This window comes from Labrus mixtus, chromosome 4 (genome assembly GCF_963584025.1).
Source record: "Labrus mixtus chromosome 4, fLabMix1.1, whole genome shotgun sequence".
Classification (NCBI taxonomy): Eukaryota; Metazoa; Chordata; class Actinopteri; order Labriformes; family Labridae; genus Labrus; species Labrus mixtus.
In genome coordinates, this window is record NC_083615.1 from 1336576 (window position 1) to 1349075 (window position 12500).

Here is a 12500-nt window from a genome sequence, read left to right on the forward strand (position 1 = left end):
AACTTTCTCAGCTTAAACTTTGTATCTGGTTTGGTCATTACATCTGCCACCATCTGTTCTGTTGGGCAATAGTTCAAACTTATTTTTCCATCATTAACAGTTGACCTTACAAAATGATACTTTATGTCAACATGTTTACATCTCTGTCTGTTTACAGGATTCTTAGCCAATGCTATTGTTCCTTGGTTATCCTCATAAACCTTAGGAAGTACATACTGATGTCCATCAAGTCCCTGTAATAGTTGTATAAGATACAAACATTCTTGTGTAGTTGCAGCTAACGCCATATACTCTGCCTCACAAGTGGATAACCCAACAGTAGGTTGCTTTTTAGTTTTCTATGAAATCATAGGACCATTTTCGTTTAGACTCACACAGTAACCTGTTGTACTGCGTCTATCTCGAACATCAGCTGCCCAGTCTGCATCACTGAAGGCTTGTAGTCCAAGTTTCTCATTTTCACATTGTCTGTAACACAGCTCTTTCTCACTTGTGCTTTTCAAGTATCTTAGTCCATGTTTTACAGTAGTCCATTGTTCTTCTGTTGGTTCTGTAAAATGTTGAGACAGTTTACTTCTGGTCTTGTACATGTAGTCAGATAAATAAGGCTCCCTACGGCCTCTCTGTATTTCTTGACATCACTCATCATTTCTGCATCATCAGTGTAGCTGAGTTTTTGTTCACAAGGTGTCTCTCTAGGTTTACAGTCTTGCATGTCAAACCTTTCAAGTATATTTTTCACATATTTCTTCTGGGACATTTTCACACATTTTTCACTCTGTTCAAAATCAATACCAAGAAAATGTTTCAGTTTACCCAAGTCCTTCATCTTAAATCTGGCTGTGAACATGTCCTTCACATCTGTAAGAACATTTTCATCACTTGCAGCAATGATTAAATCATCCACCCATATTAAAATGATTACCTTCTTATTTTCAGTTTCTTTTGTGTAAACACAATGATCAGCAGGATTTTGGACAAAATTGTTTTCACTCAAATACTCATTTAGTGTCTTGTTCCAATTTCTGCCTGACTGTTTAAGTCCATACAGTGACTTTTCTAGCTTAAACATCAACTTCTCATTTGTGCTAGATTTCACCTCATAACCCTCTGGTTGTTCCATGTATATCTCATAGTCTATTGGTGCATGCAAGTAAGCAGTTTTGACATCCATTTGATGTAATATCAAGTTTTCCTGTGCAGCTTTTTAAGACTCTTGTACTAGTTAGGTTGGCAGTTGGAGAAAAAGTCTCCTCATAGTCTACTCCCATCTTTTGACTATATCCTTTGGCTACATAACATGCCTTGTATGAGTGTTTAATTTAAGTCTAGTTTAAATGAGAGGGGAAAAGAAAGGCATAATCTCTTAAAGAAATAAGGTAAGCCGAACAATTGCCTGGTTTAAAGGGTTATAGATATCTGGACTCACGGCTTGAGAGGAACGGAGATAAAACTGTTGGTCTAGTATGGGAAGATTAACCCCTTGTGGGCTGAACCTCTCTACTAGTAGGGGGCCCTTTCACTGTGAGTGGCTCTCCCCCTCAAAACAAAAAGAGAGTCAACATGAAACAAAGTTTGTTGACATCTCTTTATGGAGGTCACCTTTTCTGTGTTTAGTTAAAGTGCAATGTTCTAAAAGGTGGTTCAAAACGTTACTTATTGTTCAAAAGTGTCTTACTAAGAGCTTGTGGAGGTGTTGTTACAAAGATAATAGAACTATAACAGTTCATGAATACAAAACAAGAGGAGATTAAAGTAATGTCTCTAAATGTTAATGGCTTAGGACAGTGGTTCTCAAACTATGGTATGCGTACCACCGACTCCCTGTGGTGGTACGCAAAAAAATCTCCACAATATTTAAAAAAAAAAACGTTCAGCATAAAACGCCAATTTTTTATTCTTTTTGTCATACTCCTATCTTATCTGTCTTGTATCTATTGGGTTGTATTAATATCAAATGTGTTTTCCCCTCTAAATTAATCTAGTTTTTGCAACAAACATCTTTAATCTGCTCAATTTATGTTCGCGCACAGACATAAACAACAACAGGAGTACGCCTCGCGTTTTGAAAAGTTCCACTCGATATTCCGTTATAGTTCAGTACTGAAACAACAGAAAGCAGCTGTAGGCCTACATTAACAGATATTCTGTTATTTATTGGAGTTCAGCACACAATCGGCAGCAAGCAGCTGTACATTAACATTTTTAAAACGGAGCCAGGAGAAGCTTCAGTTTTGATGCATGTACGGACAGTGGAACTTATCGCTCACCCTCTCTCTATCTCTCTCTCTCTTGCTCTGAAGCTGATGTGATTCTGCTCTCTTTTGTTGTCTTAACACTCTGCAAGATTCGAGAGGGATTTTTTTTGGCAGTGTTGTTATGTTGAACGCAGAGACTTAAAATAAAGCGGCTCTGGTTGCACGGAGCCTGCGGAGCGCGAGCTCTCTCTCTCTCCCCCGCTCCCGCGCGCACTCTCAGGCACGCAGCAATTTTATGAATAAATGAAAAATTAAATAAGAACAGGTCAGAAGTATACTTGGGCCCAGGTATCGTCTATTAGTGGGAAACACTGGAGATTAAATATTCTAAAACAGGTTGTTGGTTTGTTTTGTTCTGCACTTCTTTTGGAGTTTAAGGGCCAGTTTTGGCGCTAGCCCTTAGTAGGCCTACAGCACAGCGTGGCTGCCAGAAGTCAATAATAAATAATATTATTTTTATGAATTAATTTGCCTCTTGCTTGTAATGTGTGTAGAAATAGGCCTACAGTGTATTTTAAAATCTACCATAATGGTGGTACTTGGAGAGCCAAATATTTTCGGAGGTGGTACACAGTCTAAAAAGTTTGAGTCTGGCTTAGGAAACCCAGTCAAAAGAGCTAAAATTATGACCAAACTCACAAAGGAAAAGATGCAGATACATTTCCTTCAAGAGACTCACTTATCAAAATCAGAACATGAGAAATGAAAAAGATTTGGATTTAGAAACACTTTCTATAGTTCACACTTTAATACTCGCAAAAGAGGGGTAGCAATATTAAAATCCAATGTAATCAAGTTTGAATGCCAAAAAGAAATAAAGGATAAAGAGGGACGTTACATTATGGTTAAAGGAAGAATTGGGCAGACATTAATAACATTGGTGAACATATATGCCCCACCGGAGAGTAATAAGGAATTTTTCAAATCCTTATTTGATATAATAGCAGTAGAAGCAGAAGGTATATGCATATGTGGAGGTGATCTCAACGTAATAATGGACTATGACATGGACACGACCAGTGTGAAGAGAAATAAGAAATCTACAACAAAGATGGTTAAAAATGCGTGGGAGGAAATGTTTTTTTTTATGTATGGAGAGACCTGCATCCTCAGCAAAGAGACTTCAGTCATTACTCATCAACGCATTCTGTCTACTCCAGGATTGACTATTTTTGTATGCAAAAAGAAAATAGAGATATAATACTAATACTAATAATAAGAATGTCAGATTGGAGTGGCAGATGTTTCTGATCATAGTGCAGTTTACCTAAAGATACTCCTGAATTGTAGACAGAGAAATACAATATGGAGGCTAAATGAGGGAATACTTAATAACACATCAGTTGTCGAGCAAATCAGAGCTGAAATAAAGACTTACTTGGAGGAAAATAATAATGGTGAGACAAACCCAGCAATATTATGGGATATTAGTAATAAAGGGGAAATTGATCGCAATCACAAGCAACCTCAAGAAAGAGAGAGAAAAACAATACAACATATATGTATATATATATTTCTTAAAATTGTATTTTATTTACCTTTTTGCACAATTTAGAATTTATTACTGTAAATATTATTTATCTTATTTTTACGTCATTTTATTTTATCTTTTTACCTCATTTTGGTTGTATTGCACCGCGGGTCAGAGACAAACGCAATTTCGATTCCACTGTATGTCTGGCATATTTTGAAATTGACAATAAAGTTGACTTTGACTTTGACTTTGATGTAACCGAACTAAAACAATTAGAACAAAAGCATAAAGGAAAAACTGACCAAAAAATACAACAACGAATGAAAGAGGGGAGGAAAAAAATAGAGGATTTGCTTCACTTTGAAGCAGAGATAAAAGCGAGATATCTAAAACAAAGTTATTATGAAACAGGCCCAAAAGCTGTGAAATTATTAGCTAGACGATTACGAAAACAACAGGCCGAAATTACTGTCAATAAACTGCATGATCCAAAAACAAACCAATTAAAATACGAACCAGGAGAAATTGAAAAGATCTTCAGAGATTACTACAAGGATCTTTACACTCAACAATCTACCTCAAATCAAAACGATATTAGAACATTCCTTGACTCCTTGGAGTTACCCTCAATAGGTACAACGCAGAATCAACACATAACAGAACAAATAACCACAGAGGAAATCCTGAAAACCATAGGAAGACTAAAACCAAATAAGGCACCTGGAAGTGATGGATTTCCATCTGAGTGGTACGAAAAATTGTCTCCATTATTACAAACTACTTTTAATTGGATCATGGATGAAAACATTGTACCTCCCACCTGGAAGGAAGCAATAATCACAGTACTCCCCAAACCCCAAAAAGATAAGGACTACTGCCAACACTACAGACCAATATGGATTTTAAATGTTGATTATAAGATGTATACCTCAATAATATCAAACACACTCCAAGCATTTGTACCAGACCTGATAGGTGAAGACCAGACAGGGTTTGTAGGGGGAAGACAGACACAAGACAATGTCAGAAGGACATTACACATCATACACAGAATACACAAAGAAAATGTACCTGTAGCTTTGATCAGCCTAGATGCTAAAAAGCATTTGATAGAGTCAATTGGGAGTTTTTATATTTAACATTGGAGAGGTTTGGATTTAATGAAAAATCTATTCAATGCATTAAATCCATTTATAATGCACCCACGGTGAGAGTAAAGGTTAACGGTTCTCTCTCTGATAGATTCCAACTTGAGAGAGGAACTAGACAGGGTTGCTGTCTTACTTACTTACTTACTGCCCTTTATGCCTACTGGCATGTAGGGCAGCAACAAAGGATCTCCACTCCTGTCTGTTTTGGGCGAGCTTTTGGATAGAACTCCAGGTCTGCTTCATGGCTTTCAGTTCTTTCTCCACTGTTCGATGCCAGGTTTCTTTGGGTTGTCCTCTCTTTTGTTTGCCTTCAGGTGTCCAGTGTAGGGCGGTTCTAGTAATGTAATCCTGTTCTTTTCGCATGATGTGTCCAATCCATCTCCACCGCCTTCTTTTTATGATGGTCTCTATACTTTCTTGGTTGGTCCGAGCAAGTAATTGCTGGTTGGAGATGGTGTTAGGCCAGAAGATACGTAGGATTTTTCTGAGGTTTCTTGTGTGGAATGCAGAGAGCTTTGAAAGGTCTTTCTCTGTCATCCTCCAGTATTCAGAGCTGTATAGTAAGGTGGAGAGAACACAGCTCTGGTAAAACTTGAGTTTGGTGTTGATGCTGTACTTCGTGGACTTCCACACATTGTTCATCATTCTGAATGTGTTTCTTGCCTTGTTGAGTCGGCTTTTGATGTCATTGCCTGTTCCTCCATCATATCTAACAGTGCTTCCTAGATATGAAAACTCTTCTGTTGTGGGTATATTTACTCCATTTATTTGTATAGGTGGGGGATTTTGTGTGTTTAAGGTCATCACCTCTGTTTTCTTCAGGCTTATGTTCAGTCCTATTTGGTGTGCAAATCTGTTGACACGGGATGTTTTTTCTTGCATATGTTGGTGGGTATGGGAAACCAGTGCCAAGTCGTCTGCAAAGTCTAGGTCTTCAAGTGTTGTAAATAGTGTCCATCTGATGCCTCTAGGTTGATCTTTGGTTGTTCTTCGCATCACCCAGTCTATGACGGTATTGAAGAGTAATGCTGACATCACGCATCCTTGCCTCACTCCATTCTTGACTTCAAAAGTGTGGTTGCTGTTTCCTACTTGGCATGTGAAGTTGGTGTAAAAAAAAAAAAAAAAAAAAAAAACCTTTATGATGAGGATGATTTCTTGTGGAATCCCATACAAACGTAGAATGCGCCATAAACTGTCCCTGTGGATGCTGTCAAATGCTTTCTCGAAGTCTACAAAGTTGATATATAGCTGTCTTTGCCATTCTGTGCACTGCTCTATGATGTTGCGCAGAGTGAAAATCTGGTCGGCACACCCTCTTCCTTTCCGAAATCCTGCTTGTTCTATAAAATTACCAAAATAGTCTGCGGTAGGTACCATAGAGCTATAGATACGCCGATCACTGACAAACAAGGGCGAACTCTTACATCAGAGGCAGAAGTAGAGGCAAGGTGGGCAGAACACTTCAGCGAGGTCCTAAACAGACCCCCACCAACAGCAGAAGCAGAGATACAGGAACCTGAGACTGCCCTTGATGTTAACACTGCCCCACCAGAAGAAAAATAAATTGTTTCAGACATCAAATCACTCAAAAATGGAAAAGCCCCCGGGCAAGACAACCTGAATGCAGAACTGTTCAAAGTACATCCAGAACTTTCAGCAAAACTGCTCAAACCACTCTTCACATCCCTATGGGAGATGAAGACGATACCAAACGATTGGTCAAAGGGTGTAATCGTAAAGATGCTCAAGAAAGGTTCCCTAAAAAACTGTGAAAACTGGCATGGAATTACCCTTTTGTCAATTCCAAGCAAAATACTAGCAAAAGTCATCATACAAAGAATTTCAGATGCAATAGACAAGCAGCTCAGAAGAGAACAAGCAGGATTTTGTTGCTGTCTTAGCCCGACTCTATTCGCTCTGTATATTGAACCGTTAGCCCAAATGATCAGGCAAGACAATTCAATAACCGGAATAGAATTTAATAAACAAAAACACATAATTAGTCTGTTTGCTGATGATGTCATGATCTACATAAAGGACCCTGTGAACACGTTTATGCAACTTATGGAAATTCTAGAAAACTTCAGTTCGTACTCTGGGTACAAGATAAATGTACTTAAGACTTAAGTTCTCATGTTTAACTGCTCACCAAACCAAAAACTTAAAGAATTCAGAATAAACTGGGAAGCAAGATCACTAAAATACCTTGGTATAAATATAACCAACAACTTATCAAAACTATATCAAAGTAATTATGGACAGATAGACAGCAATATAAGGAAAGACATTGAAAGATGGTCCACCTATCCGCTGGGGCTCCATGATAGGATAAGTGTGGTTAAAATGAACATATTACCACTTTTGATATATTTATTTCTATCTCTGCCTGTAAACATACCACAAGCTCAATTTATCGAATGGGATAAGCTTATGTCACGATTTATTTGGGAGGGTAAAAAACCGAGGATCCTTTACACCACACTTCAGCTGCCTAAAGATAAAGGGGGAATGGCCCTTCTGAACTTAAAGGAATACTTTAAAGCAACACAATTACGTCCACTCATGTATTGGTGTAATGCTGGTTATGTAGCTCGATGGAAAGATATTGAAATGTCTACATTTAAATACAAGTATTGGTGAAAGAGAGATACCTGTCCAGATGAGAGTGGAAGAACATTTAGCCCCATTAACATCATTTACACTGGACATATGGTACTCCACTGTTAAGCAGTTAAAATTAGGGAAGGATCTGGGATTATTAAAATGGATAGCTTTTGATGAGAAATTTAACCCACTAAAGTTGGATCCTACATTTAAAAACTGGACAAATAACAGCCATATGTACAGTTATTAAGAAGGGTCAGATGAGAAGTTTTCAAGAACTTAAAAATACATATGATCTAACAAATCAGGATTTCTTCAGATATCTGTAAATGAGAGACTATTATATTAAAAACATTAAGAAAAATGAGGACGAAATACATCCTATCATTAAGTTACTTACACAAGCATACAGTACTGTAGTTAAAAAAGCTGTGTCTAACCTGTACTGTTGTTTAATGGAATCAAAAAAAGATTCAACACTGTATGTCAAGGTCAAATGGGAAAGAGAGCTGAATGAGGAGATCCCAGAAGAAATGTGGTCTGGAATGTGGAAAAGTACACAAACCACGACACAATCACAGACATGGAGAGAATTCATTTGGAAAAATCTAATTTGGTACTTCATTAAACCCAAGATTAAAAGTAAACAAATGAATATTCAACAGCCACGCTGGAGACTATGCAACAACATGGATCCAAACCATACACATATTTTCTGGTATTGCATCAAGATCAAACCTTTCTGGGATGATATACATTCAGCTCTGTGCAAAGTGCTGGGTTATGAAATCCCTCGATCATGTCTTGTTTTATACCTGGGACACTTGGAAGGATCTGTGCATGCAGGAGACCAATGCTTGTTCAAGATTCTACTCGCAGCAGCAAAGAAAACCATTACTAAGAACTGGCTAAAGACTGACACACCAAACCACAGACAGTGGCTGTCAATCATACATGATATCCTTGTGATGGAAAAAATAACCTACAAGTTGAAAATGAAAGAAGATCAGTTCGACAAAGGCTGGGGAAAAATGGTTAACATATATAAACAAAACAGGGACATAAGCATCATACACAACAAATTATGTGTAGAAAAATGTAATCCTCATCCAACCAACAGGCTCAAGTATCTGTGACACTTGTTTGTTCTGTTGTTTGTTTTTCAGGTCACATGTTTAATATCTGTCAAGATATTAATGTTGTTTAATGTTAATTTTTTAATAAAAAAAAAAAATAAAAATAAAAAAAGACAAATAAAGGTACTTGTATAGAAAACTGCATGTTAACGCATAAAATGTAAAAGTACATTAAGCAGAGGGGTTAACTCTGTCATTGCAAACTGCATGTTGGCACATGGAAATATTTAAATGTACCACATTACAGAACAAAACATCAATAATTATGTTTTGTTTGAGATTATTATATTATATTTTAATATTGCTGTTCAAGGTTATAGAAACTTTGACAGGTTATTCTACCTGCCCTGGGATCAGTGCATTAGAGAGAGAAACAGAGACTTTAGATCTGTGTGTCAGGCCACAGCACAGTTTGCACTCGTTAAGGTTCATCACAGATTAAACCTGCTCACATGAATATGTTATCACAAACACACAGAGTGTCTTTGATGCAAACAGTCATCTTCAGGTATTTCACTGTCAGACATCAAATGTTTCCAAACCAACAGACTTGAATTGATCCTTCAGCGTTGATCACTGCAGTCTGATCAGCTCCGTGTGGAGTTCAACTTCTTCAACTAAGTAAACTCAGTTAAACCATTTGATGAGTCTGGCAGTCCGTTCTTCTACATGTCCGCAATATCGTAATCTAACTCTGTCACTGACTTTTTATGCGCCTTGAATCGGTGCCATCTCCGTGCGCAATTCGAGAAAGTATTTTAGCGCTGCTCCACGGTTAAACCAGCGGACCTCTGTATGATCGGACAGCCTGTGTGTGATATCGTTTTTGGATAAGAATGAAATGTTCAGTAATAGTTCTATTTTTACGGTCTGATGAAAGCTGGTGATAAAGGCGCAACAGCAGGCTACTGCATTTAGAAGTTGTAGCTGTTATCAGCAGCCACGTTTACAGCCTCTCTTCCTGCAGGACTCAGGACTGTGGATTAACATTACTTTTACCAAGGAACAAAGGAACTGATCAATGATTTAAGCCTCCCTCTCAGACAGGATGTTATGAACTTTTACAACACCTGGAATAAACAATCGAGCGGAAACAGAACACTCTGCTATCTACGAATTGACCCCAAAGACATGAACTGTGACCGAAACCAGTCTCTGCAAAGTCGTAAAATTGACCATCTGTTGAAGGACTGCTGAAGAACTGAATGAAACCACAGCTTTCAATTCTGCCTCAAATGAACATTTATGTCTTTCTTCATCTAGATATTTGTAATCGTCACATTGAATGTATTATAATCATTTTTTTAAACTCAAAATCTGATCTTCAGAATAGGAATAAGAGTTATATTATGTTTAATAGGAATTTGACGTGGAGCTCTATTGCCATCTAGTGTTAGAATATCCATGAATACGTAACCTTCATAATTATACATTTAGACGTGTTATAAAGCATACTCTTTGATATTAGCTATAGAAGGTGTTATTTAAAGACACCAACTTCTTTTCCTACTTTATTAATATGTCTTATTAAGAATGTTGACTGTATAACATGTTTTTGTTCACCTACAGGATGGGATTAACTGAGGATGTTCCCAGATGGTGTGATTTTCATCTCAACATGAATCTGATAGAAATGTTTGTCTAAATATATGACGTGAACCTACATCAACGTGGATCTGATAGAAATAATATCGAAATGAATGTATGGTGATGTATATATGTTTAGATTCTTATTCTTAATCTTATTGAGTAAACTCGGTTTAGTTTAAACAATGTTCCTCCAGTCAGAATGGGAGTCACCCGTGGGCTGCACCCCTCTTTGCCTGCAGACCCCCCTCCTCCCATCCAGGTGATAAGAGTTCACACTGAGCTCAGATCTTTAGTTTTTCTTTTTGTTTTGGTTTGTTGAAGTTTAGAGCTTCAGCTCTTGCTCGCTTCTCTTCGGACTTCGGTCCGAATCACTTCTTTTACGTTTGTGTCGTAGAGACGAGTCTCTGCCGAACTTTCTTTTTCACGCACAATTTTTGGAACATCAATTCTTTCTGGCTCCAGCAAGGTTTTTGAACTTTCTTCTACAAAGTCTTTGCTCTTCAATTTTGAACGCCAATTCCTTAATTTAGATTCATCAAGATGGCCATCCGGTTAATCTGAATTGGAAATCGACGTATCAAAAGACTCTTGAATATTTTTTCCTGTTGGATCCTCTTGGAGCTTCTGAGACGACGGCTGAACCGACGTACAATCTCCATCCCAGCTGCACACTCCGACCAAGTTGTTAAGGCATCTAATCTGGCCCTTGGACCTCTCTGGGCCTGAAAAGAACCGCTTGCCAGAGACTGAAACGCGGGACCAGCCGGCGGAGTTCAATTGAACACATCTCACAGTAAGACTGCTGGTGGCAAGGGGTGTTGGAAGATTAATGTCTTGAGTCGTGTCTATTCAGAGCCCTCCTTTGAATCCAAATAGAATCCCAAAATTCCTTTATCAACTTTTTCTTTTTGACCATTTTCTGATCAAGTCATTCAAACAATACCGCGTCTTATCTCATTACTAAATATATAATGTCACCATACATTATAATTGCATCATCCTGATCATAATAATCATATTCTTTATCTGTTTCATCTATACATTATTGTTTACCCCTTTTTATATTAAATTTTAAACATAAAATTCAGGACTTTGTCTGTGTGTTTTCTTGTTTAACATTTCCAGAACTTACTTCTTTCAAGATATGAAACTGACTGATTAATTAATTAACTTATACCATTAAAGTTATTTTCTTCCTTTAACAGGAAGTGGTGCCCCTTCTTAAATCTGAGGTTAAATAAAGATATAACATCTTAATAATTTAATTACGCTAAAAAGTGATGTCACGCTGAAACTTTTACACAACACGTTCACCTCTGGGTGACCTAAAAATGAACCATCTTTAAATAAAATCAGTTAATATTCATTTTAATTTACTGTTTTTACAATAACCAGAGGTAAAATAACTCTATCATCAGGCTCAACGTCTGGATGTGAGGAGACGGTCTGGGCCGTTACGCAGGACAGAGAGGATTGTTTTTTATTTGCACGAGCTGCTCTTTGTGGCTCACTCCATAGGAAGCTTTGTAATTATCAGTCAAACTTTAGTTTTCCATCAGTCAAGAAGTGTGGACAGAACTGAAGAGCGTCAGGATGAGCGCGCAGTGCAGCGCCTCCTGTGGTTAAGTCCTGTAGCTTTGATGAAATTCTGGCAACTTGTGAGCAAATAAAACTAAAGAAATATCGCTCCTTCGATCTCTCTTGAAAACCTGCATTCTGTGTCACCTCTCTCAGGTGTTCAGCCTGTTTGCTGATGTGATGTATTACCAGCGTAATGCAGGAGCAGCTCGTGCGCTCGGCCACTCGTCTTTTTTATGATACGCCCTGCTGAGAAAATAGTTCAAAGTACCCTGTTTCATTAATTTTCGTATCATGATATCAACCTTTACATTGCTCATTATAGGTTTTAATACAATTCGGGGAAAATAAGTATTACAAATATTTAATTTATGAAAAATCTCAAAATATTTTTCAATACATTTCCTCCTTCTTCCCAAAACGTCTCACAGGCCAGATGAAACCTGCTGGCGGGCCGTATGTTTGACATCCCTGCTCTAAGATAAGAGTAAGGGAAAAAAAAAAAGACGATCGTCTGCAAAAGTGAACAAAGTAAACATTTGTAATATTTATTCTAGTTATAGAGAAGACATTCAATCAAAGATTCTTCAATTTAAACTTTCCTTTGACAGTTTCAGAATCTCACAGTGTCACAAACATCTCAGACAAAACAAGTGTTTGACTTTATTTTTACGTCTGATGGTTGAAATTGGAATGATTGTTTTTC

At 37.5% G+C, this 12500-nt stretch overlaps 3 protein-coding genes and 1 long non-coding RNA gene across 4 annotated transcripts in view; 1 reads left to right on the forward strand and 3 right to left on the reverse strand.

Moving 5' to 3' along the window:
- Positions 1-12500, reverse strand: part of LOC132973511 (NACHT, LRR and PYD domains-containing protein 14-like) — a 273451-nt gene that overhangs the window by 241155 nt on the left and 19796 nt on the right. The window lies entirely within an intron of this gene.
- The window catches only part of LOC132973514 (NACHT, LRR and PYD domains-containing protein 14-like), an 85116-nt gene that overhangs the window by 3973 nt on the left and 68643 nt on the right, over positions 1-12500 (reverse strand). The window lies entirely within an intron of this gene.
- LOC132973529 (uncharacterized) overlaps positions 11808-12500 on the forward strand; it is a 969-nt gene continuing 276 nt past the window's right edge. Inside the window, exon 1 of the long non-coding RNA XR_009673010.1 lies at positions 11808-12054. This is a non-coding gene — a long non-coding RNA (uncharacterized LOC132973529). The remainder of the gene's footprint in view (positions 12055-12500) is intronic.
- The window catches only part of LOC132973515 (NACHT, LRR and PYD domains-containing protein 12-like), an 18834-nt gene continuing 18506 nt past the window's right edge, over positions 12173-12500 (reverse strand). The window contains exon 6 of the mRNA XM_061037021.1: positions 12173-12308. Coding sequence (XP_060893004.1) covers positions 12188-12308 — 121 coding nt within the window. The 3' untranslated portion in view covers positions 12173-12187. The remainder of the gene's footprint in view (positions 12309-12500) is intronic.